Source organism: Toxorhynchites rutilus, chromosome 3 (genome assembly GCF_029784135.1).
Source record: "Toxorhynchites rutilus septentrionalis strain SRP chromosome 3, ASM2978413v1, whole genome shotgun sequence".
Classification (NCBI taxonomy): Eukaryota; Metazoa; Arthropoda; class Insecta; order Diptera; family Culicidae; genus Toxorhynchites; species Toxorhynchites rutilus.
In genome coordinates, this window is record NC_073746.1 from 244,707,790 (window position 1) to 244,735,439 (window position 27,650).

At 39.9% G+C, this 27,650-nt stretch overlaps 2 protein-coding genes across 6 annotated transcripts in view; one reads left to right on the top strand and one right to left on the bottom strand.

The window, feature by feature from the left end:
* LOC129775559 (ATP-binding cassette sub-family C member 4-like) overlaps positions 1-4,920 on the bottom strand; it is a 42,691-nt gene extending 37,771 nt beyond the window's left edge. For 3 of the 5 annotated variants that reach the window (XM_055780420.1, XM_055780419.1, XM_055780417.1), the window contains exons 1-2: positions 4,854-4,918; positions 4,592-4,778 (exon numbers count right to left, since the gene is read on the bottom strand). The gene's annotated coding sequence lies outside the window, so the exon portion shown is untranslated. Of the gene's footprint in view, positions 1-4,591; positions 4,779-4,798 lie in introns of all 5 variants that reach the window. The other 2 variants (XM_055780421.1, XM_055780418.1) reach the window with 2 other exon arrangements.
* Positions 4,921-5,571: 651 nt separating this feature from the next.
* On the top strand, positions 5,572-27,650 carry LOC129778063 (ATP-binding cassette sub-family C member 4-like). The gene is made up of 10 exons (XM_055784713.1): positions 5,572-6,087; positions 15,105-15,287; positions 15,349-15,731; positions 15,788-16,245; positions 16,302-16,765; positions 16,823-17,027; positions 17,088-17,572; positions 25,858-26,198; positions 26,253-27,198; positions 27,257-27,650. Exons 1-10 carry the CDS (start codon positions 5,903-5,905, stop codon positions 27,498-27,500), a joined length of 3,894 nt encoding a protein of 1,297 aa, XP_055640688.1. The 5' UTR covers positions 5,572-5,902; the 3' UTR covers positions 27,501-27,650.

Consider the following 27,650-nt stretch of genomic DNA (forward strand, 5'->3'; position numbering starts at 1 on the left):
CGAGATTGTGGACTGATACCGAGGTAAGGTGTTGTCGTTCTGAAAAGGCAGCCTTAGCAATAGTATGGGGTGTTGAACGTTTCTGTTGGGGCGAAAAAAACGACGATTTCTGTTTCGGACACCGGGTTCTTAGCAGCAATAAACACAGTTATTCTTGGTTTAGCGCAGCTTTAAACTGCAAAATATATTTAATCAAATATGGCTTCCGTGGTGACATTTATAAACTGACTTACACATTCGGTGTTCTCACGTACATGAATTTTAGGTGAAGAAATTCAACTCTTATTCTAGTTAAACAAATTCACTGATGTGTTATACTGAATAAACAAATCTTATGTTTCTAAAAGTCTAACTTTAAATCTACGAAAAATATTCTTTAGCAGTCACCTTTTCACGTTTGAACGTGTACGTTTTTTCGCGTTCGTTGGCGGAAGTAGTTTTTCTCTTCTTCTTCTTTTCGCTGACAGCTCTCACCTCGTGCGTTCGTCGATGACATTTGACGTCAAGTTGAGTTAGGGTGACCATTTGGAACGCATACTTGGAACAGTGCACCCAGCGGCAACAGTTTCCAAACGTACTTGATCGGGAGAACGTTCAGCCATTTAATGAACTGCAACTGCTCTACCTCCTTCAAAGGTTTCAGTACAATATTGGCCAATATAGATGCAATATAGCTGGAGTACTCGATTTTTCGATTTTCTAGGGTAACTGACGGAATGGGAAAGCCTATTGATTATAATAGATTATTTCAGCAGGTATCTTCCGGTTATTGAAATGGACAAGATCTACCTCAACTCGTAAGAGTTTCAAGAGTTCTGCACGAAATATGGAATCAATTTGGAATTACCGTACCGTATTTGCCGCAGAGGAACGGAGAGATCGAACATCAAAATCGTGAATTTTGAAAGGACTAGCTGATCGAGCTCCAGAAATGCATCATGCTGCCGCTCATTCGATTACTTTGCATGGAATTGATATTTGGCAGTAAGATGTGTACAAAACTTCCCGTTCGCCAGAAAGAAAAGAAGGAAGCGAGGTTACTGTCCGTTTTGCATTATCGCGAAAGCAATTACGTAGAAGTGCAACCAATCTCAAGGTCAGGGTGTGAAAGGAAGGTCATTTTTTTGCTTTTTGGAAAGCTCGATATTTGATTTCGTTGGAAAGTTACAGCCAAAAGTATGAGGTCACCTCAAGGGATATAGTATTGATGTACGAATTTTTAAACGGGTTTTTCTCGAAACCATATTTTTTTTCTGTTGGTGGTATCGAAATCTCAGGATCTACTCGACCGAGTTAGTTGAAATTATTTCTCAGCATGTGAAAATGAATTATCTAAAGCGTTACATAACCGTTTTTTGGTATCCATTTTTTTCGATTTTTTATGAGCCGACATTCTGGCAATTTTTCGAATTTTCAAAAATGTAGCCACTATGGTATTGTTCTGAAGTTTCAAAATATTCATTGGAATTTGTGCTGCGAAACCCCGTTGCTTCAGAACCGATATTACCAGCAAGGTACCGATTTTCAGACATCTTCGCTTCCAGTTGTCAACAACGTAATAATCATTATTCGTGCATTTAAGAATGGAAAATACATCTTAAAATACACCTTAAACAATAATCAAAATACCTGTGAACTGTTCGGTTCATTCCTAACATCTGAAAAAAATCACGAAACTTAATAATTTTTCGACCCTCCTGACAGGGGTCCCCCTCAATGCTACGAAATGATGATAAAATGATTGAAAACTTGCAAGAAAATCAGGATCTGGACGGAATAAACTTTGAAGGCGAATTTGTAGAAAGTACAGAGGTTGGCCAAGACCGTAAGACTATGTGGTGTATTTAACCACTTTTTTAAAGGAAGTACGATACAATAATAGTACGACAGTACGGTATTAAACTGATTTGTTATAATGTAAAACATACGATTTGAAATGTATTCCAGTGGGCCTGACAAACGAAAACGAAATTGTGGCTTCAGTTGGAGTATTCCGGTGGACAGTACAAAGAATTTTGGACCTGAAAAACGAAGGACAACGATCTCCAAGGATTTCCTCGGGTCGCCCATGGTCAGTACGGTCTAAAAAAAAGTTGTTTCCGGCGTCAAGAGGGAAATTTCGTTCAATCACATGCGTTCCAGCAGAAAAATGTCCAAACAGGCTGGAATGAGTGATAGTTCTATACGGAGTATCATAAAAGAAGACCGTGGAGGTAAGTCACAAGTACGAAAAAGGACTCAGATGATGGGGCTGATTCTCGGATACACTTCACGGTGAAAACGAAATGCACGGCACGCCACTGAACTACTTTCCACGAGTTAATGAAGCGTCATAGATAATAATGGGTTTTCAGGCAGAATGAGCACTTTTCAAATATAAATTATCAATGAAAATTAACTTCTCGTCTCAAATTAGTGTTCAATGTGAATGGAAAACTTTGTTTTCTTCATGTGGTAATATAATAACAAACATTTCATCTGAAGATAATTTGTTCTTATAATGATAAGTTTTGTGGGAAACTAATCTCGTATCCAGATGTCGACACCGTACCGTTGTCAACGCGGATACGTTTCATTCCGTTTCCACCGTGAAGTGTATTCGAAGTGTATTCGAGAATCAGGCCTGATTACTCAGCGCATTCGGGTGTTCAGGTAATCTTGTTCACAGTCGAGAGCATGTTTACTGTTGATCCCGTATCAAATTCAGAGCCGACCTATACATCAGCTCTTTGTGAGTAAAGGAGATAGCCAACGAGTACAAAAACGTAAGTTTGACAAAACATCCGGTTAGTGTAATGATATTTGGACTGGTAGCATCAAGCGGTTACAAAAGGACCCGGTATTGATTGCAGAATAAAGTGACCACGGGAGTGTATATCGGTATTCTAACTAAATCTGTACTTCAATGAGCAGTTTTAGTCAAAAGACATGTGGTAGCCTACCAGTCCAGATCTCAATCCTATGTATTATTCCATATGGCGCTTCATCGAGGTTAAGACCTGTACTAAGCGCCACTCCAACACGATTGCTCTCAAGCGAACTATAACAAATCCAATTGACGATTAAATTAGTTCAAGGTCCAATACTAAGTCTACTAGAGGAATGCATGAGTTTGATTTGCTAAAACATATGCTAAATGTTTTTAAATATTCACATCACCAAATGGTGCAATAATGATGCCGCATACGGTAGATGACGAGAATCAATTCTCTTCTTTCTATCACAACTTTTGAAAATCTGAATGCACCACTGAAAGAGATGAACTTTCCAAACAAACTGCTGTCAAAACATTCCACAACAGACCAGTAAATGCACTGTAGTAAAATGAACAGTACTTCCCGATTCTAGCTGAACAAAGGTATAGCTAATCAGCGTGCATACGTAGTACCTTAATTTGGGGGGCACAGCCCTCCATTTTTTCTTAAGGACTGAAACGCCGTCGTATAGTGCTCTCGAATGCAATTTGCAATCAGCGAACTATTTTATGAACATTTCACAAAATATAAAAAGTTATTGATAGATTTTCGCGGTGACTCCGCGAATCTTCATTTACAACATACGGAACGCAACGCTTGCGGGAGTGTTCTCTTATCACCGTTTTCACTTGCGCCCCAATGTCAATCGGAGCTACATACATACATGTATTTTCGCATTAATTGCATTCTGTGGTGGCAGTTTTCGCCAGTCATCGCGTGATGATTTAGTGGCTTAATCTTGTCGACAGTGGTAGTGACGGTAAGTCAAGCTACAACTGATGCCATAACGGCTTGGCGTGGCCTTAAAAAATGACATGACATGATTACCAACACCACTATTGAAGATTTAAATAGATAGAACACGTTGGTGGCTACATTTGCCACAAAAACACGTGTATTATACGTCATTTTTCGGCAAAATTGGGTTCAACGTTTATTGTTGAACCTTAATACTACCATGGAAATGAATGCGAAGACTACAATTAAAAAATCACATATATGAGATGCTAGACTTGTCCGAACAGCTGATCACGCGGTCATTGCCTTTCCATATAATTATTCACAACGACTTTCAAAAAATTCATTCATCGTCACCCCAAAACATATCTTCGTTATTTTTTCGCAGCATCACTATGGTATTGCATGTTTTGAAGACCAGCACTTCTGGAAATAGTCTAAATAACGGTTCCAAATTGAATGAAAACCAATTCATCCCATTGCAATTGTCGATTGCATGTTAACAATTTACCTAAACACCGACTAGTCACTAATACCGCAGCTTCCCAACCCCCCTGGTCATGGATAATCCGGTTTGGTTTGTATTATCTTACTGTTTATTGTACTTTGTATAGATTGATTGAGCAGAGTGGGAAAAACGTATATTGATCGGACTACAATTCAGCATCTGAACTCTGATTGTAACATTTGATTACAAATGTGAAAAAAGGCACCTCAGCTTCACTCAAATAGCCGATTCCCATTCGCGGAGATAAGATAACGAACGATGAAATATATTTTATCCAATACAATTATTACTGGTTGACACTACACAACACACAACAGTCACTGCAGTGGAAATAAAATTGCTTGAAATCATGCAAATGCCGATTTTTCACCTGGTGTGCTTCTAATAAGCTTGGTTTGTATCACTACGCGTTCGTAATTAGTTTGCGTATGCAAAAACGCGATGTTTGGGTTGAACACATTCGATTTTTGATTACACTTGAACTTCGAAGTATTCTTCGATCACACTGTTACATGGGCGATTGAAAGCATTTACTCGACAGTTGATTCAGCAACATCCTAAAATAAGGTAAACCTACATTTGCTTATTTTTCACAATCAAATTACGCTGTTCAGCGTGGGAAAGCGATTCACATCTATATGGGATAATATTTTGGATCCGAAGCGCAAAGCCAACGCCAGCTCTAGTCGAACGCCACACGAATACTGAAAGGGACCTCAATACGCAAACCGATCTTATTCCCGGCTTGCGTACGCAAAAAAAAAACTATGAATGACAGTACGGTGCGAATGTATTGCCACAACCCATTCAACGGTAGGCAGTACGAATACTGCTTCACACTTGCGAAAATGTGTTCGTTCGGATACCGTTCGATGGCGGGATCCTGGAATGAACATCAAATTTGGCATTTCAAATCTTTTTGGTTGGGGCATTCGTGGTATGAGATCTTTACTGATATCATGATTTGATTATGCTTTCATGTGCTTCTGTCTGACACCGAATACCACTTCTTAGCATATGACTTTGAACTGACCTAGCTCGAAGGATTCTAAAGAAGTAAAATTACAGCGCTCATAAATGATGCGAAACATGAAGGACACCCCTAATCAACAGGACCACCAATCCTGTCGTAACGAACCCATATGCTCTCGCATCCTTAACATCTGTTGTCCACCAGCCATGTAGAGTTATGCGAAGGACGTATACAAACGCGCTATTCTAGCCGGTTACATACACAGCCGATTTGCAGCATAAATTGTGGTTCATTTATACTCTACATCTACACCCACACCGAGTCGCGCTCTCACTGAAATTGGAATCTGTTTTTTCACATTAGTCTCTGTCATGATACCAGCTCTATCGCCGGTGTTCGAGTGCTCGTTCTTTCTCAACTAATCCAAGTGTTGGGCATCGACAGCTGATTTTCGTACCGAGAAATCTGCATCGAAAACGAATCACAATCTTCCACAACGGTGACAATCTTTTGCACCGAAAACAATACCATTGGGTGATGCAAAAAAATCACGCACATGATTGACAATTTATCTTGAAACGAGCAGAAAAATAGAATCTCCTTATCTGGGGAACCTTGATTTGAGCAAACATCGGAGGGAAGTTTTCTTGTCTGGTGTGGATACCGCCGCATCAAGTTAAATGCTGACCGCGAGAACAACTGGAGATCATGGAAGCTCCCAAGATAGATCTGTGCAGGAATCCGCGCCAAGGCGCCAACCTGCTGTCGGTGCTTTCTTTCTGGTGGACGTACGATTTGTTTCATAAAGGTTCGACGAAAACGTTGGGTCTATCCGATCTGTACAAACCACTCGAGGAGGATCATGCGGATAAGCTTGGGGATAAACTGGAAAAGTAAGTTGTTTCGGTTTTCTATCCTAGTTAATCAGTTGATTGCAATCTTGGTAGTCGGGTGTCGTTCATGTTTTTCTGCTTCATCCTCAACAACAAGTGCGATGATAGTGAACAACAACAAGGCTGTTTGTGAATGAACTTGGTCAATGAATCATGTCAAAACGTGGATAAACATATTCGTTATATGCTTGGCACTGAATATGCGGCTCTCTCTCAATTGCTTATAGAATCTCCTTCCACCAAATCGAACGATGTTGATAGATGGTGTTTAAGGGGGTATTCCCGTGTGTCCATCCTGGTTTTAACTTTGTTTGAGTTGTGGAAAGAAATCCATTATTTTTGCATGAAATTGGAGGCTTTTTGAGCGTAGTTACGATGATCCGATTTGGGTAAACCAAATTTGAATAGTTGATTTTAACAAGCTAACAAGATTTTAACAGCTAATACGTCCAAACTATTAGTTTGTTTCGAAAGTTCGTACCTTCAATGGTCAATTATCTCCTAAGTGCCTGGCACCATGCCGAATAGAATATTCATCACCACCTAGATACTTTCCTCACAGAAAGGGATGCCTCATAATGCATCAAGCCTATGTACTGGAATCAGTGCAAGGTGAATCTTCAAACGGGGAATAATTCACAGGTAGCTACTGTATGTACACAAGTTTAGTCGAATTTTCAAATATCCTTCAAATAATTCACCAAAATGTTACTATCAGTAAAGATAAAATAAAATCGTAGTCATGTGATATACCTTAGTCAATTTTTGAGATCAGATGATTGGAATAAAAGTAAAAATAAGGCTCAAAAGTATATCCACTTTATTCTGCATATCCACTTAATATTTTATGTAACCATCTTTGACTTGAATGACAACTTGACATCGCCGTGGCATTGATTTACTGTTCCACTCAGCTGTAATTACTTGCCGTAGTTGTTGAAGGCTTGCTGGATTATTAACCTTAAATTTGATTGAACCTTAAATTTCAGAATAGATCACAAATGTTCTATTGGGTAAAGGTAAGGAGATTGTGCTGGCCACTTTAAAACTTTGATTTTTCTTCCCGTATAACAATATGATACCAGCTTCGATCAATGCTTTGGGTCTCCACCAAACTTGGAATGCGTACTGTTGGTTGTTTTTACGGATCTTCCAGAGCCTTCGATTCAATATGTTCCGTCAATGAATTCAAGCCCTGTGACGCCATCGAACCCAAACCCAGCACTCTAGCTGCACAGGAAGTGGCCGAGAAGTTCTCTTTAATGGACGTCCTGATCGCATTGCTGGTATGAAAAATTACTTTTTTCAAACTTTTGAACTATTTTAGGAATCTCTGCTCAGTCGGACGATATCAGCAATTTGACGGTAGATTTTGCTGGTGGCACAGTTTTTTGTTCATTCTTTATGAGGCCTTCAGCCTTCCTGGGCTGCTTCGGCTGAGACGGTGCATGGTGTTCTATTATCTGTTTTCCGACACTTTGAAAAATGTATGGGTTTTTGGGCATTTCAAACTAAAATAACACCATCTTCAATCATGAAACCAGAAGCACAATTACTATTAACCTATGGTTTCATAGGAAAGAACATAGGGATAACCACATAGATAAAGCTGATGACTGATGAGCTACTCCAGTCAATGGTTATTCTAATTGACGTAACTAATGAATACAATTCTGCCTCTTCATTCAACTGACTTCAATCCACACTTCTATTTCCCCTTGATACCAATCTCTTTACCCGCGTACACCCGCATATCATGTTGAACTCAAACATCGATACATGCATACGGGATACATGAGAGAGAAACGAATTCATTTTGAGGGAAGTCACTTCAAAATGCAATGAAGGCCATTTGACGGTGAAGAATGAAATTGAGATAGTCGAGTCGTAGAGGGAGATAGCGACTAAACGCCCGACTGACTATTGAGTCATGTTGACGGAGAAACTGTGTGAAAAAACCAAAAACCATTTCCAATTGAATACGAAGGAGTATTTTTTCATAGTCCGCTGACTATCCTGAGTTGAATATGACTATGCCGCGCCCTGGTGGTGGGTAAACTTTTCTTTACGTCAGCCATTCCATGCCAAACCGATATAGTGGTTCTCAGATTTCCATGGAAAGTGGTAGTTCTGTTCTATATTGCCAAATATTAGCCCCTATTTTTTATTTTTTTCGTTAGGGTGACCATTTCCGATTTAGATGATCGACATATCAAATTGAAGCCAACGAGCCTTTTGTAAAAAAATATTGAACTTGCAAAAACAATGAATTTTGTTTTTTTTAATTATTGATTGTAGTTGTTTTTTGTTGTTTTCATGGCTTTGGACTAGAGGGCACTAAATTTTTTTATATTTTTCCTTGGAACCTGAGCATTTTTTACATAACATATCTCGATGTCGATCTCGATGCTATTTTTTTCGTTTTTGAGGTATGATCAAAGATTTCGCTTACTAAAATCGATACGCCCTTTTGAAAAGTTACGCTTGAGTCAAACAATTTCCAATTGCTGTGGAAAACTCATAATTCCTCCCACCTATACAAACGTAATACAAACTTTCTTTCGAATCAAAATCACATCTTTTTAAAATCTGCATATTCAGAACGATTTCAATTGGAGTTGCTCTAAGTAGGGCTCGGCATAGTCATAGTCTACTGAGGATAGTCAGCTGACTATCTGACTGACTATATCCGTATTCAGTCGGAAACGACTTATGGCTTCTACATACAGTTTCTCAGTCAAAACAGTCGGGCGATGAGTCACTTTCCCCCTCTACCGACTCGACTACATCTCGCGTAATTTTTGAAAAGGTCCTATGTAACATTCACATCAACTCGTGAAAAACGAAGTTGAAGATCAAAACATTGTTTCACGAATTGTTTCGAAAGGAATCGATCTATATCACTACTTTTAACACTACCAGTCAATAATGACTGGAAAACCTGAAACCTGAAAAAAAATATTTTGAAAATTAAAATTTATTTTTCTCGAAAACATGTTTTTTGAAAATTTTCAAAAAAATAGGTATGAAAAATATGAAAACACATACAATTTTGAACAAGTTACCCATACATCGGAATATGGCCACTTTTACAGGGGAATTTTTTTTCTAACAACAACTTTTTCATGTTTTTCTTTGAAAAAATACTATTAATGTTTAATAGGCGTATAGATTCTTGAAGAACTTCCGCAATTCTCGAGAACGATAAAGCAGCTTCATCTCCTGATTCCCTCTCTCTTCCATGTGGCGCTGTTGTGCCCAAAAGAGATTTATTTGCGGTATCATACCACGTTTTGTCTAGTCACTCGTTGGAGCACGACTGCGTGTGGACACTTTCGCTCAGAAGCGCTTGGCACTCATCGTCACACCTTTCGTTCTGTTGTCCACGTTCTTCATACCAGGTGTTTCAGCATTAATCGAGGGGAACAGCATTCAGTTCGTCTACCCCCGATAACGTAGCTTCAAGACGCTGCGAGTATGTTGCAGCAACGTTCGGCTCCTGCAGCCGTCGTAGGAGGTACCGTGATGAGCGCTGATGTCTTAGTTAATTGACGACTGACAGTTTAGAACGCAGTTTGACCATCATCATGTAGTGGTCTAAATCAACGTTAGCGCCACGATGCATCGATTATGTCTGAGGAGTGCCGACCATCGACCATCCGATCGATTTGTGTTTTGCTGAGGTCGTACTCGATATTAGAGTGTGTGCTAGGAGAAGGTTCTACGTATGAGCATGTTCTTGGAGACAACGAAGTCGATAAGTATTGGGGCCATTTTCGTTGGTTCGCGGATGAGACCTGAACCTACTAATTACCGATCTGAACTACTCCTCTTGGTAAACCTGAGCGTTCAATTCACCGATGACGATTTTGATGTAGCCGCACCTCATTGGTGAACAGACGCTCTGATAGGCCCCTTCCCTGTCAGCATAGATCCAACCAGGGTTGGTTACCCGATCTTCACTATGGTTATTCGTACCCCAGTCGACTTTTAGGAATTATTGGACAACCATAAGTGCGGCAACGGCCTTGCGAATCTATATCCAGACTCCTAAAAAATGCATCAATATCTCCCTCAGTTGATCGAGTGCCTTCGTATGTTGATCAAAGCAATCAATCAGACGATATGTAGAGATGCAAGATTCGAATATACAGTGACTCAAATCTGTAATCGTACTGCCCTAATGCAGATCTCTTTTCCCTTCTTGCAGATCTCTTTCCCTATTCTGAAAACAGATAGCAAACCTTTTAACTCTCATATGACACTATACCTTTATCTAAATAAAATGTTCCGAAAGCTTGTTTTCGACTTCCTAAAGTAGGGAAAAGAGATCAGCATGGTGGAGTACGATTACGGATTTGAGTCACTGTAAATCTTTCTTTCGAATACATTCAATTTAATTGGCAGTAAATTTGGCGAAGTCATCGCATTTCTGAAGCAATACACTTTTTCCAATGAATAATCTAGTCATCGAAATACTTTTCATAGTTGTAGCGGATTCGTTTTTATATCTTCAATGTGGTCAAAACGGGTTCCCCGAAGTTGTAATTAGAGTTTCGGAAATAAGAAAAAGTCACACCCATGTCTCGTCGCAATAATTATGCGTTGGATCAACGTGGGATCAGAATTCGATCGTTGTTATTTTATTTTTCGGAGAAAATTAAGCTCTTTCGACACTAGTCGTACTGCGATTTTTCTCATGCTCAAAACATCAACCAAAATATGACGAATGGTCTCATGAGAGTTACTCAATTTACGGGATAGCTCTCTCAAACTTAAATGAAGATTCCGAGCACAATTCCGAAAACCAAAAAAGGTAATTTGTTCTTAGCGACGCTATAAACAAAATAAAACGCGCTCAACATTGACATAAAGACCACTGACAGTAGTTTAGAAAAAAAATTATAAATGTCCAGCGGGAAGATTTGAAATTACAAATTCCCGGTATATGTTTGACAGAATGTACGTCAAGACATAAACAGACCTTTCGAAATTGTGAGAAGAATGAATGAAAGCATCACTGTTTCCAGTGTTTATGTTGAATGATCGGAAGGATTTTCCATGTTGTGTCCTTTTGCATTTTTGTTGTTTATTTTTGTGGAGGTCGGGTGACATTTCACCGTGATATGTATCACATGTGAATTCCATGGTGAAAACATGTAAAGACTATTTTTCATGACATGTGAAGACATTTGAAGGAATCGCCTGACATCGCTCTGGTTCTGAAGGTCCCACGCGAGGAGTCTGGGAGAAGGATGTACTTTGACACTAAAAATAATTGTTTTAAATAGAACGACGAGGGCATTGAATAATCTGACGAAGTGCACTGATTCAACGCTTACTGATTCTATTTCTATCAATTATCTTACTCATGGAACCGGGTTTTTTGGAACTTTTCACCGAGTAATACTGCCGTTAGAATTATCTTCCTCTATCACATCTGTTATTTATTGTTTTCAGTCACCATCACCATAGCATGACAACCGGCTGTTGGCTTTTTCTATTTTAAACGGTTTTATTTAGCTAGCCCTGTAACATGTATGTTTGTTTGTAACATGTTTGTCTGTAGCGCTGTACCAAATTAATAGAAATTTGACCCCCTTCCTGTTGACCGATTGATCTGAAATTTGTAACAAACTCTGCAGTCATTATAAAACTGCGTATTTCATTATCTTCAAAATCCAAGATGGCGGCTGCTACAAAATGACGAATTACATATTTTCTCAAAACCCCATCAATATGGGATTTTCCAAAACCTCATCAATATGGGTATCAAATGAAAGGGCTTGACTAGTAGAACACAGTTGGACATAAGGAATGCAAATCCAAAATGGCCACCACAACAAAATGGCGATATATATTTTTTTCGAAACCCTCATCAATATGGATCAAATGAAAGGACTTGCCCAGTAGAACATGGTTATTTATGAAAATACAGATCCAAAATGGTGGATTACATATTATCTCGAAACAAACCCCATCAAAATGGGTATCAAATGAAGGGGCTTGACCAGTAGATCACAGCTATTTATGGGAAATTCAAATCCAAGATGGCAGCAGTAAGATAATAGCCAATTACTTTTTTAAACGGTTTCATTCAACTTGACCTGTTTGTATGTCTGTAGGGATATCCTACATTAATCAAAATTTGACCCCGTTCCTTTTGACTAATTCATCTGAAATTTGGAACACCCCTTTATCTCTGCTATCATTATAATACTGCGTATTCTAAATAGCTATAAAATGGCGGATTTCGTATTAGTTGTTAATTAGGATATGTGTATCAAATGAATGGACTTGACTTGGAGAACAAACTACATTATGAACGGCATGAATTCAAAAAGGTCGCCAGCACAAAATGGTCGACTATGTATTTTTTGCAATCTCATCATTATCGGTATCAAATGAAATGATTTGACTAATAGAATACAGTGCGAGTTCTGTTCACAAAGTAACGCGACTTTCAAATTTACGCGGGTGACGTATGTATATTCGATTCTAGATTTTTTTTTGTGGCATTATGTTGGTACTCATTTTGGTACTCTCCCTTAGGGATACCATCTGGCCGGAGTTGTAAATCAGGACACCTGTCACAGTTACGATTATAACCAAACCATTATGATTCTTTGAGTTAGAAATAAATAAAAACACGTGAAATTTATTCATTTAACACATTTCTCGGGCGATCCATGCTGTGCAAAATGGTCCGGAGATGATGGATTCTGTCTTTTTACAAGCACTGGAGATTTTTTGGTGGTTTCAGAGTCATCAAATCTTCTTCTTCTTCAATGGCACTAACGTTCCTAGAGGAACTTCGCCGTCTCAAAGTAGTATTACTTGCGTCATTTTTATTAGTACTTAGTTGAGATTTCTATGCCAAATAACACGACTTGAATGCATTCTGAGTGGCAAGCTCTAGAATCCGCGTGATCACAGTGCAAGTCGGAGGAAATTTCTTTGACGAAAAATTCCCCCGACCAGAACGGGAATCGAACCCGAACACCCGGCATGTTAGTTATGACGCTAACCACTCGGCCACGGGAGCACAGAGTCATCAAATATCGAGTGCAATGGTACCGTAAATTGGGGACAAATTGATCATGATTTTCAGAACAATGTAAATATTTCCGGAAGTTTTGTTTAATCTATACCCAATTGCTTTTGAAACAAGTACTGGTGCCAAGGTTATAAAACGTTATGCAATGTTTTGTTCACAAATTCTCTTAAAAGTTAGTTTGGAAAATAACTGGTTTGTTTACCTATGGTTATATATTAATAATAATGATAATCATATGGTTATATATAAATAATATATATTAATAACAAGCTACTTTTGGAAAACCATGAACTTTGCTACCCACAATGTTTTGTTTTGGGTTTTGGAATTTATGGCCCCAGAACTTGTTTCCGCCATATCTTCGGAACCCGTGGACCGATTCCGTTAAAACTTTCTCAAATGAAACGAAATGAGCTTTCAAATGGAACTTGTCCAATTTAGTTCAGCCGTTTCCGAGAAAACTGTGCCGCAACATTGGTTGTCTGGTTATGAAGAAAGTTGTCTTGCATTGTGTTTTTTTTTGTAAAATTGATTTTTCTCATATGTTTCAATAGTAATTTCAACTATCTGATTAGTTATTCAATTCGTAAAGAATCAACTGAATGTGAATTGATATGTTTAGCATCGATTAGTATCGTTTTGATGTGTTGAACATATGTTTCTTTGCCATGGAAACGAAAATGCTGTTCAGAAAAAGATAATTTTAAAGCATAAATTGATTTGATGAGAACCACTGACGAAAAGCACCCACAGATGATTATTGAACATGTCATATAAAAAAGGTTGAAATTTAATTAAATAATACTTTTAATTGTTTTTAAAAACCCCGGTGATCAATGTCAATCGAGTAATCTGGCAATGTTCGATGCTGGGATATACTTTTCCTAATCTGATCTATCTGTAATGTTTCATTGGTAATTTAAAAATTCTGTTTCAACAAAATTGCTAAATCTGAATAGAGCTATGGGCCATCGACATTTATGAATCACATATGCAGCGTTGGCCTCATAATCCTTAAGTTCTTTTTTTCGGAAAAAGGGGTACTTTTGGCGCAATTCGTTGATAAAATAACACTTTCGTTTAGACATTTGAAAAAAAAATAAGTTGTAATATCGAGCCAAAACACAAAAACATCACCGTGACCAGTGAAACGAAATCTTCAAATGAAAAAGTTGAAAGATCTCGTGGAAGATCCAACTGCTACTTTGGATATGCTCACAAAACTTTGGTCTTTAATAAAAAAGGTTCTACTCATAAACATAATACACTGACAATAATAATTCTGCAACAAAATTGAATTTTTCTTAAAAATCAGGACAAAGGCTAGATTGTGAAAAATAAATCAGGACGCCCCAAAAAGATCTCAAAATCAAGACATGTCTTGCTAAGTCAGGATGGTCACCCTACTCTCACTTATGTTGATAAGTACGGTTATTTAGAATGTTCAGTTAATTATTCAAACTGTATCACAACACAGCACACAGTGGTTGTATTCACAACTGTTTTCCTTACACGTGTTTTGGTTCATCTTCGATTTTTGCCAATTGAAGAAATTGATCCAAGAATCTGTATCAAATTTTCTGTGAAAAACAAAATTAAGTGAGCGAACACATTCCGAATGTTGATTGTTACATCTGGTGAATCTATCTTGTAGCGAAACCTATCTACCTACGAAACCTACCCTGGAGCGATACTTTCAAAACAGCTCTTGTAGATAGAGTGGTCCACTTTATCCCATTCCATTAAGCATTTCCAGAACCATATCCGATTTTGCTTCAGCACTACGAAAGAAAGTCTTCTCGTTTTAATACATCGGCCTTGTTTCTGCACAGGGAACACACACGCGTGTTTCCGCATGTCTATTTTTAACCGATTTTCGGTTACTGTCCCGGTTCCGCTCCTGCGGATTTTCAGTTCGACCGTTAAGACCAATACACATAATTGTTTCCCTTCTTTTCAGACAGTGGGAACGACAGCTCAAAAATTACAAGAAAAAATCCAAAGGTGGGCCATCTCTGGTTAAAGCCATATTCCGAGCATTTTGGCAGGATTGGTTGCTACTATCAATAATCACCGTGTTCGGTGAAATCATACTCAGGATCGCTCAACCATTCCTGCTGGGAAGACTTCTCTTATATTTCAGGTAAACGAACCATTCGGGTATTATGGTTGTTATTCGAATTAATAGGACTTTCTTCGAATAGACGTCAAACAGATATGACCTTCGACGAGGCATTGTACTTCACTTTTGGCATGATCGCAACCAAAGCTGCCAGCGTTATAGTGGACAATCGATACGCAATAATCACGGCGTTGAACGGAGTCCGCACCAGGATTGCCGTGTGTAATATTATATACCGCAAATCTTTGAGACTATCGAGAAACGCACTGGGGGATACCTCACCCGGAAAGGTTGTCAATTTGATGTCGAATGATGTTAATCGATTCGATATCGTATCATACATACTAAGCTTCATGTGGTCATCGCCATTGGTTACTATTATTGTTCTGGTGCTGCTGTGGTACGAGGTTGGCTGGGCAGGACCAATTGGGTTGGTGGTGGTGTTCATCGTGACTCCGATACAGTGTAAATCAAACCTAACATTGATCTGGTTGCTCCATGCTAAAGTTGATGTTTTGCAGCATTTTTCGGCAAGCTCACATCGCGATATCGATTGCAGACCGCCCTGAAGACGGACGAGCGTATTCGGTTGATGGATGAGATTATATCAGGGATACAGGTTATCAAAATGTACGCATGGGAAAAACCATTTGCCATGCTGATATCTCTTGCGAGGAAGGCAGAACTTAAGATCGTTCTCAAAAGTGGGTTGATTCGAGGGATGTACATGACATTCCAACTTTTTACAACGCGGGCGGCACTTTTTGCTACGATGATTACGTTGATTCTCATGGAGGGAGAACTCACTGCCGCTAAAGTGTTCGTGGTTGCCAGCTACCTCAATATTGTCTCTCATGTGATGTCCGGAATGTTTGTTCGAGGAGTTGCAGAAATTGCTGAGGCATTGGTAGCCATACGCAGACTGCAGAACTTTTTGGAATACGAAGAGATCAACGATTCGAAAACTCAAACTAATGACGTAATGATGATAATTTTTTCACATGTGACATATTACAAACACTAGGTTCATTTCAGCCAGTAGAGCACAATGAAAACCGAGCAGATATAGCTATTCGACTGCACTCCGTAACCGCTCGATGGAACCCCGTTACAGCAGATGGCAGGGACCAAGAACATCGTCCTCCCACATTGAGCAATCTGAGTATAGAATTCCGGAAGGGTCAATTGATTGGTATCGTCGGGGCCGTTGGTTCTGGGAAATCTTCAATTCTGCAAGCCATTCTCAGAGAATTACCACTTGAGTCCGGTCATATCCTTAACAACGAAATCATGTCGTACGCTAGCCAGGAACCGTGGTTGTTTGCGGGAAGCATCAGACAAAATATACTGTTCGGGTCCACCATGGATAGAAAGCGTTACAAAGCGGTTGTTCGGGTTTGTGCACTTGAAACCGATTTGGAGCAGTTCGCCGAAGGTGACGAGACGTTGATTGGGGAGCGTGGAGTTTCTCTTTCCGGAGGCCAAAAAGCGAGAATAAGGTAAAGTTGTGCTAGATGTTACTCATAGAAAATAAATCAACTTTAACATTTGAACAGTTTAGCACGAGCAGTATACAAGGAATCGAGTGTGTATCTGTTGGACGATCCACTGAGTGCGGTTGATGCCCATGTCGCAAAACATTTGTTTGACCTGTGTATTGGTGCGAGAGGATTTCTAGGTAGACAGAGAAGCACGAGAATTCTTGTAACGCACCAGGTTCATTTTTTGGTGCAATCGGATTGGATTATTGTTATGGATGAGGTAATCAATGTTGTTTTGAACCGAGAAATGTTTTGATTAGATTATTTTTTTCAATTTTAGGGAAAGATTGCAGCACAAGGCACACCGCACGATCTGCACCAACATGGAATTGATTTTCTAGAGTTGACTGAAGGCGAAAATAATGGATGCAATTTTAGCAGACAAAGTTCCTACAGCTCAGTGAATTCAGATTGCAGCGAAGCAGAGCTTAATTGTAGCCATGAACAGCATACTAGACAGATGGAGCATGCATTTGAAAAGTCCTCAGAAGACACAGTTGACGGTTCGATGTTTGTACACTACGCCGCAGCGGTAGAAAATTGGGCTATCATCATAGGTTTAGTGGCGCTTTTCATAACTACGCAGCTGATTGTGAGTTTTACCGACTATTGGGTTTCCTTTTGGGTATCTCAAGAGGAGTTGAGGACATTCCTCAGTGCCCAAAACAGCACTGATATGAGCTATCACAAACCACTCGGCACAGACGTTTGCGCGTATGTTCAGAGTGCGGTTGTCGCTGGGGTCTTCATAATAGGACTGATGAGGTAAGTAATGTTTAGTCAAAATGTTAGGTTTCTACATAATACCAAATTTTAGAGAGAAGAACACTTCTCACTTTGATGTGTATTGTTAACTTTTACTAACGTCTGATGACAAAGAATGCTATGAACTAAAACGCAACTACAAATTTAAAACTACCTAGACTGGGCATCCATATCTTATCATCAACGATGATACACTAGTTAGAAAAGGCTTTTGCTACCGTATTGATGGCTTTCGCTGTCTTTTCGCATGTGTTATCGGAGTGGCTAATAAAGTTGAACCGGTCGTCATTGTTTAGGCCTTGGTACTTCAGCATTCGCTTGGACGTTATAACGTGTGTTCCGGCAGTGATTTTCGCAAACTGAATCGCTAATATTTCAGTCATTATTTATCGAGCTTTTCACCTCAATTTACTGTAAATACGGTATCACCCGTGAAACCAATGTTCTTTACACCGTTGAGCAGCTAACACATCATTTTACATTATACAGCGTAGGTCCAAGGACAGTGCATGGTAGAACTCTTGCCATGATCTTAATCGATTTTCTGAAAATGACTTCTTCGAATTTCACATAAGTAGTCAAGGACCTTCATTAGGTGTACTGTGTCAGCGATTGCCTCCCAGGTAGCGCTATTGAAAGGGGTCTTGTTGTCGCTTGTTAAAACAGCACTTCTTCGGTTTTGTTTAGACGACTGCTCGATAATGGCATCTTTTCGCACGCGTTATCAAAGTAGCTGAGCCAATTACGCCTGAGCAGGGCCCGAAATCTTCGAAGGTGAAAAATGAGGACCAACTCTACTCTCAGTAGCTTTGCTTCGACTAGAACTGTTTCGGCAGTCGCCGCCAACAAAAAGTGACTTGACTAGAAAATGAATTGACTACTAGTCCAGTCAGTGGTTATTTTAACTGACTCGACTAATGAATACAAATCTGCCTCTTTATTCAACTGACTTCAATTCACACTTCCATTTTCCCCTGACACTATTTCATACCCGCGTACGCAATATTATTTTTACGTCCATATAAAGTGGAACGAAAACATGATTTCTGATGCAAAAAAGAAGTTCCCCCATCAATGGACGGTTTATTGTCTACCCATCATGAACTAAAACCAACGAACTTAGACATTTATGAAGTATGCTATAAAGGTCCTCGCGTTAGTATTAGTAAATAACGTGCAAAACAGCTCACACACACTGCACGCTATTTTATACGTGTGAATAATTTTCGTGTACGATACAAAAGAATCTAGCTCGCCTGTAGCGTATGTCAAACCACGTTGAACTCAAACATCGATGCATGCACATGTACATGGGAGAGAGAAAGAGAGGAACGAATTCGTTTTGGGGGAAGTCACTTCAAAATAAAATGAGGACAATTTGACTGGGAAGAATGAAATGATATAGTCGAGTCGGTAGAGGGAGATAGGGACTAAACGCCCGACTGACTGTTCAGTCGTTTTGGCGGAGAAACTGCGTGAAGAAGCCATCACTAACTGACTATGGATATAGTCAGTCAGATAGTCAGCTGACTATTCTCAGTTGACTATGACTATGCAGAGCCCTGCGCCTGAGTCAATCTTACGTCTTGATATATCAGCATTCGCTTAGACGTGGAGTTACTCACCACAGGCACTTCCGTTCTGCGAGTAGCTATTGGTAGTTTCGCTCCTTGCATCCAGTTTTCTATGAGGTCGATCGCCTTAATCACCTATAACTCCGTTATCATTTATCGAGCGTTTCACCTCAATTTATTGTCAATACGATATCATCCGCGAAACCAATGTTCTCTACATCCTTGGGCAGCTAACACACCAATGTCCTTTTTTTCTGTCGTGAAAATTCCGGCCTAGAATAGAAGCCGTCCGAAAACGCTGGGATCGCTACTTTCAAAGCTATGTTGGGGATATCCGTTGAAAGTGTTGCACTCCGGTCCACTAATTGGCTTGTAACTTCGAAACGGAGCAACGGGCAAACCTGAGACAAAAACTACAGTAAAGTAGACATCCCAGTTAAAATTTTAAGCCAGAAATTTTATTCTTCATTTTTTCAAGTTTCCATAGTGTACTACCCCCTTAACGCAGCATTAGCTCCCGAGTAGCATTCTTCTCGTGTAACGTTTGCTGACACTCACCATCGAACCACTCGTACCGTCATCTTCGTTCCACGTGTCCTAGGATGTTCTGTGTACCGTAAGTGATCTGGGCGTACGACATCGTTTTCTTCCATTTGCTCAAAAGCCACGTTTTCTTTGATGGAGTCATGACACTGTGGTTTGAGATCTTGTTTTCTTTCTATGATACTTTCGACATAACGAACTTTCAAACGTCTGTTTGAATTGAGGGCGATGTATCCACCACATATGTCTCGAGAGTCGACTTCATTCTCATTTTAGAAAAATCTCACAATATTGCTCATGTACCGAACAATTCGTTTAATTCACCTTCCTAATAAATCCAGAAGCATTCTAGCTGATCCACGATTGACATGGTTTGACTATGATATTATTTCTCATGGATTGCAGTTTTCACTCGACCAGTGACGTTCTGACCAAAGACGGTTTTGGACGGTGTGAATGCAGCCTGAATCTATATGTTAGTACATATAGATTTTTTTAAAATTGTTAGAAATTCGAATTTGTACTAAAGGTTTTTTATTTTTTCACTGATCGAAATAACATTAAAATGAAAAAAAATTGTTTGTAGATATTAGAAGTGTGAACTTTGTTCGGATTCGTTCTTACGGTAATATCAGGGTAATCCGGGTAATCTGGGTAATCTCTAATTCTAACGCTAAAATAATTAGTTTATATATAACAGCGATGGCCAAACGGTAGTTCGCGGTCTACCCGTCGCCCGCGTAGGTATTCCTAGGCGCCCGCCAGCAGGTCTAGGATAGTGCCACCTCCAAACGCAATGGATTAAATATCCTTCCACTTTTTGCCGTGATCATTTCATAAGGTGTTTATGCTAACCTCAATAAAACATATTAGTTGGAAGAGTAGATATTTCTTCGTTAGAGTTTCCGTTTTAATATTTTCATTCAGATTGTTAGTTGTTCAATATTAACACATCCAATTGTTCGACCATAACTTGTGATAAAGCAAAAAAATGTTACTAGGAAAAAATTAAACAATGTTTTCTCCAGGCATATCATTTGATGACCAATTGAAAATGCTGGAAACATTCGGAAACAAACACAGTTTTGTTTTATAATATTATGTAATATGAATTAATATGCGCTAAATTTTTGGACAAAACTTCGCTTTTGAAAACTGCGAATGCGAGTTTTAATGAAGTATTGTTACTTTGATATTGAAACTATGATAAATAATGTGAATTGTGAATGCGCAGATTTCTTTCAAGAAATATATGCATGAATAGAGCAACTAATATTGCTAATTAATTAATAATGTACTGCTGGATGATGGCTCTTTACCTATTTGAGCCTAATTAAATAAATAAAGGAAAAAAGAGCAACTAGTGAATGACAAATTAGAAATTTCTAAAATTAATTATTGGATTCTATTATGTAATCCAAGTTAAACAGAATTTTTCTCGTTAGCTCTATTTTGCTGTTATAGATACATTTGGGTGAAAGCTGCGGAATAAATTTTCGAGCTGTTTGGTTTGCTGGTTCGAAAAATAATTCGATTCGATTTACAAAATACGAAAATATGTTCGGTGTGATAGTTATTTATTTATAATTTTTATTTATTTTTTTATTTATTTGTGATCCATCTTACTTGTAGTTTACATGAATATAATTAAGATTAAGGTAAATAGTCAAAAACATCAAGTAGACAAATTAAAATGTTCCAAACGACGCTTAAATACATCCACAGAACAACAGAAATCGAACAGGTGAAACACATAATTAAATTCACGACACATTGATACAATTGGTTCATTTCTCCCGTATTCGGTTCGCCTGAAATCTATCCGCAGGAATTCCCTTGATCGCAGGACCACAGCAGGTGCGTTCAAATTAAGCTGCCCAAGAATATGGGAGGAATCCGCTTCTCCTAACAATACCTTTGTGACAAATAAAGCTTTGGCTGAGCTACGCCTTTGACGCAGAGTTTCTATTCCAAACCGGCGGCAGCGATGCTTATACGGTGGTAGATCAGCGGGGTTGGTCCATGGAAGAGACCTTAGTGCAAATTTTATAAATCGAGACTGAACAGCCTCAATTCTGTTTATCCAGACATGCGCATATGGGCTCCATACAACAGAAGCCGTCTCCAGAACCGATCTTACAAGAACGTAGTACAGTGATCGGAGACAGTAGGGGTCTCGAAAATTGTTTGCAGCTCTCATTATAAAACCTAAGTTTCTGTTTGCCTTAGCGATTATGCTAGAGTAATGATCTCTGAAAGAGAGTTGTGAATCGAGATGAACTCCAAGGTCCTTCACCACACTGACTCTCTCGATGGGGCATCCTCCAATGTTATACACCCAGTAAATTGGAGTTTTTTTCCGTGTGAAGGTGATAACAGAGCATTTCTGAACGCTGATGGTCAGATGATTAGAACAGCACCAGCTTTCAAACTGGCTAGTGAGTCGCTGCAGTGTCTTTCAATCCTCAGTGGATCTGACATTGTAATAGAGCTTAAGATCATCCGCATATAGAATTCGACAACCTGATGGGATGAGCAAGCACAAATCGTTGAAAAAGATAGAAAATAATAGCGGCCCTATGTTGCTTCCTTGAGGAACACCTGAACAATTTAAAAAGGTGTAGGACTGCGATAATCCAAGCTTCACAGTGAGTGGTCTGTTGATCAAGTAGGAGCTGAGCCATCCAGTGAAGTTCGAGCAAGAACCTTATCGCTTCATCTAGTTGTCCTCGATGCTTAATGTTGATGATGGTTGGTCGATTTTTCTAACTCTATGACAAGTTCGGACGAGTAGAAGCAGAATCGTTTTTTGAGTTGTGTTCAAAGGCTCGGACAGTGATTCCTTCAGGCCAGTACCAACGATCGCCGACCACGTTTGAAACAGTTTTGCTGACTGTCACTTTAAAAGAGACAAATGACAAGTCATCCAGGCTTTTCCCACGAGGAACTAGCTTCACGACTTTGACCAGCGATGAGTCCACATTGACAATGTCGTGTATATGTTGTTTTACATCGTCCTCTTTTTGATCCGGGGTAAACGGAGTAACATAGAACGCTGCCATGTCGTCAGTAACCTGTCCAATCTAAGCAACGTACAGAGTTCCTGTGCTACGCCGGGTAACATTACCACCAGTTTGGTTTCTGTCAGTGGGCGAGGTGTGATGATTGGAGATGATAGAGTGCGGCCTGTTACTGCTACCAACAGCATGAACAAGAGATGAAGACTCGTTCACGGATGGTTTACCCGAATTTTCGATTGGTGCAGCCGGCGTAGATGCAATCGTGTTGGAAGTCGCCCTAGACTGTTGCTTTGCTAAAATTTGCACGCGTCGGTTTCCAACCCTAAGTCTGTCAGGTTGTTGTTGCGTAACTGAGCTATTGATTTCACCTCGAAAAATGACGACTCATCGCAAGATCTCGAGCGATTGGTGGGACCAATGATATCATCGAGATTTAGCTGATCGATGTTTTGGAGAAATAACGACTTGTCTGATGACTGATTGGTATGTTTGAATTGCTGCTGTGTGCCGTAGAGCGTCTTATTGATGGTACGAAGGTTATCGCCGCAGTTTCCTTAGCGCGTATCCATAGAATCTGTACGTATCAGCAGTTCTCGTAACGCTTTCATAATGACGTTCTCTCGATTGTGTGCAGCAGGGTTGAAACTCAGTCGACAGGAATCACAAAACCAGAGAAATCCAACTCTTGCTGTCCATGCTGAGTAATGGTGCTTTGTTAGTCCAACACAGGTGTGATGAAAAATAAAACCACAGGTGCCACTACACGAAATCGTCTTGCCAGCAGGGATCGAATCGACAGATTTTGATTCATTTTATATAATAGGGGCCAATATTTCCGATAGATAGTTTCATGAGGGAAGATAGATAGATTTATTCTGGCTGTAGTTCAACTCTTACATTATACGAATGAAATTCTATTTTAGTCATATGACCAGCACGGGCTCATTTACAGCGATCGTTCCGTTGAACCCAATTTGCTAATACTCGGCCACACATTTCGAACGGAATGTTGCGAATTTCACGTTGGATGTTATCTCTGAGCTCTTCTCAAGTTGCTGGCTTGTTGGCATAGACCAGTGACTTGACATAGATCCATAAAAAGAAATCCAATGGCATCAAATCGCATGAACGAGGTAGCCAATCGGCAGATCCATTTCTCGAAATAACACATTCACCAAACTTACTTTTGAATACATCCATTGTAACGTGCGCTGAGTGGCAAGTGCCACCGTCTTGTTTAAACCACATATCATTGATATTAAGATCTTCCAATTCTGGCCGAAAACAGTTTTCCAACATGTCGCGATAGCGCTTTCCTCATGACGATCGTTCTCATCGACGAAGAAATACGGCCCAATCACTCCTCCGGCATTAAAACAACACCGAACATTATTTTTTGCGAGTGCGATGTTGTTTCTTGAAGCACAAATGGGTTTGCATCTGACGCACATTTTGCTTGTTGACCATTGTTGGTCGTTTAGCCAGAAACGAGCCTCATCGCTGAATATGATTTTGTGAGCCCAATCAGAGAAGTTTCGGCGCTTCATATGGTCAAGTGGCATCAGTTCTTGAGTCAATTTGATCTTGTAAGTATGTAGCTCAAGAACTTTTAGCAAATTGCGTCACAATTAGGTTTGAGAGATGTTCAGTTCTTGAGAACGCCGTGCATTCGATTGATTTGGGTAATTTCGGACGGATTTACTATTTGCGGCCGCAATTTTTTCATTGCTTCGTGCGGGCGGTTTCTCGTTGACACAGGAACATCCAATTCAAATTTGGTCACTAAACTTTGCGCAGCCAGTTGGCTGGGACGATTATTACGGCCGAAAATTGGAGTAAGCGCTCTTAAAGCTGCAACCACTAACTCCGAGTTTCGGTAATAATTTTTAAGAATTATTAAGCGTTGCTCGTTCGTGTGACATTGGCAGATCATTAAAATTATTTTTTTTTTTTTATTTAATCATATATTTTTTTTCTTTAAAAAATTAAAATTGCTAAATTATAGAGACACGCACAGTCTGTGACATACGAGTTATGATTTTGCGCGCGAGTACAGGGTCAAAACCAAGGCTCTACATAGTCATAGTCAACTGAGGATAGTCAGCTGACTTTCTGACTGACTATATCCGTATTCAGTTAGTAATGACTTTTGGCTTCTTCACGCAGTTTCTCCGCCAAAACGACTAAACAGTCAGTCGGGCGTTTAGTCGCTATCTCCCTCTACCGAATCGACTATATCATTTCATTCTATCCAGTCAAATTGTCCTCATTGCATTTTGAAGTGACCCCAAAACGAATTCGTTCCTCTCTTTCTCTCTCCCATGAACATGTGCATGCATCGATGTTCGAGTTCAACGTGGTTCGACATACACTACAGGTGAGCTAGATTATTTTTTATCGTACACGAAAATTATTCACACGTATAAAAAAGCGTGCAGTGTGTGTGCGCTATTCTGCACGCTATTTACTAACACTAACGCGAGGACCTTCACAGCATACTTGATATATGAGGGGCTTAGAATGAAAGGGGTGTAAGTGATTTGATCGATTTCTCTACATCGACTCTCTCTTTTGGTCATAGCGTAGCCTCAAATACATTCCCAGCTGTATTCGACAATGTGGAAGATAGGTCAGAACCTCACCTATCAGATTCTATAGCAAACTTAAATTGGAACGTTTTTGCAATTGAGTTATTAACTAAAGGAAAAGTTGATGAAGAGAAATCGATCAAGTCACTTACACCCCTTGCATTCTAAGCCCCTCAAATGTTTTCTAGTCGAAACGAAGCTACTGAGAGTAGAGTCGGTCTTCAGTTTTCACCTTCGAAGATTTCGGACCCTGGTCAAAACTATGTTTTATTGTCTAGTTCTACATTCATGGTAGACCGCGGCCTAGCATTTGAACAATTAGTCGACCGCAATGCCCAAAGTTTGGCCACCCCTGATATATAACTAGTCTAGACTTGATGAAATTTTATATATAAGAGTCGATTTCAACATGCTCACAAACCAGAAATTCGGAAAATTTCGGTCGAATAGAATAAGGGTAAACAGATTAATATTGTTGAAGTTTGTGGTATCAATGATATTTTATATAAGAGCTCCATTTTTATTTAAAATTTTATTACAACTGAACCGTTTCTCCTCAGGGCGCTCGGATTCTACCGAACATGTGCGCGGGCTTCGCAAACCATTCACGATTGGTCCTTCAGGGGCTTCATCTCCGCAACTAAACATTTCTTCGACACGAACCCCTCTGGGCGAATCCTGAATCGTTTCTCGAAAGACATCGGACTGATGGACGAAATGCTGCCCAAATCCATCATGGATGCAACACAGACGGTCCTCACGATTATCGGTGCCATGCTGGTCATTCTCGTAGTTCAACCGTTGTTCGTTATTCCGATGATACTTCTACTTGGAGTTCTCCTTTATGCGAGGAAACTCTATCTTAAAACTTCACAAAACAGCAGAAGACTCGAAGCGATCAGTAGGTAGTTCGAATTGTTCGAAGAAAGAAACATAACTTATGCCCTATTTTTAGCTCACTCGCCAATTTTCTCACACATAGCAACCACACTTAATGGACTACCCACAATACGCTCATTTTCCGTACAGAAACTTCTCATCACAGAGTTCAACCAACATCAAGATGTCAACACCGGGGCAGTGTTCATGTTCCACTCGTGCAGAATAGCCTTCGGGATGATGCTGGATGTGATATTCTTCCTGTTTCTGTCGATTGTCATGTTCAGTTTCCTGCTACTGGAAACAAGTGCGCTGGGTGACAAGGTAGGACTGGTGGTGACACAAATCACTTCCCTCGGCAGTCTGCTCCAGTTTGGAATTCGACAGAGCGCAAATATGTTTAATCATCTGATAGCGGTCGAACGGCTTTTGGAGTACAAAAACCTGCCTGCGGAGGAACAGCCTCCCGTGGATACGGCTTTAATCCAAACAAAAACTTGGCCCTCCGAAGGGCGGATTGAGTTCATGAAAGTTAATTTCAGATACTTTAAAGATGCTCCTCTCGTGCTGCGGGATCTTTGCTTGGAGGTTGAACCGAAACAAAAGGTTGGCATCGTGGGTCGTACCGGTGCTGGAAAATCCTCGATCGTCGGTGCACTCTTTCGGTCGGCAATCGTCGAGGGCACTATTACTATCGATGGAGTAAACACAGATGAAATTACGATGGAAACATTGCGCTCCAACATCTCAATCATTCCACAAGATCCGGTACTGTTCAGTGGCACGCTACGTAAAAACCTTGATCCGTTCGATAAATATCAGGACTCGGTTCTGTGGAATGCGCTGGAATTGGTAGAGCTGAAAGACATTGCGAACGGACCGCTGGGTCTCCAAACGTACGTCGCTCCTGGTGGTTCAAACTTCAGTGTCGGACAACGTCAGCTAGTGTGTTTGGCCAGAGCTATCTTGAGAAGCAATAAGATACTTGTGTTGGACGAAGCCACAGCAAACGTGGATCCCGAGTAAGTAGTGTAAAAGCAAACTTAGGAAAATTGAAAAATATGTTTTCGTAATCCACAGAACTGACCGATTGATTCAGCAAACTATCAGGGAGCATTTTGCTGATTGCACAGTGCTGACGATAGCCCACCGACTTAACACCATCATTGATTATGACCGAATTTTGGTTATGAGCGAAGGAAAAGCGGTAGAGTTTGGTACGCCACATGAATTGGTACAGAAGCCAGAGGGTATATTCAGGGATATGCTTCTCGCAACGGGACAGGCAGAGTCGGAGAATTTGATGAATATGGCCAAGAAATAGTTTAGTTGATGTGCCTGTTGGACAACATAACATATCCTGCCTCTGGTGTATAGAAACCCTAGAATGTCCGCCAAATATACACGTTTTAGTGGAGAATGATGTTCGTTTTTATAGTTTACTAGCTGACCCGGCAAACTTCGTCCCGCCCAA

Bases quoted from the DNA above. Each gene is read 5' to 3' on its own strand.
- LOC129778063 (XM_055784713.1), top strand. From the start codon at position 5,903: ATGGAAGCTCCCAAGATAGATCTGTGCAGGAATCCGCGCCAAGGCGCC. The intron at 16,766-16,822 runs GTAAAGTTGTGC...ACATTTGAACAG, and splicing joins GGCCAAAAAGCGAGAATAAG to TTTAGCACGAGCAGTATACA. The intron at 17,573-25,857 runs GTAAGTAATGTT...GTTTCTCCTCAG, and splicing joins TTCATAATAGGACTGATGAG to GGCGCTCGGATTCTACCGAA.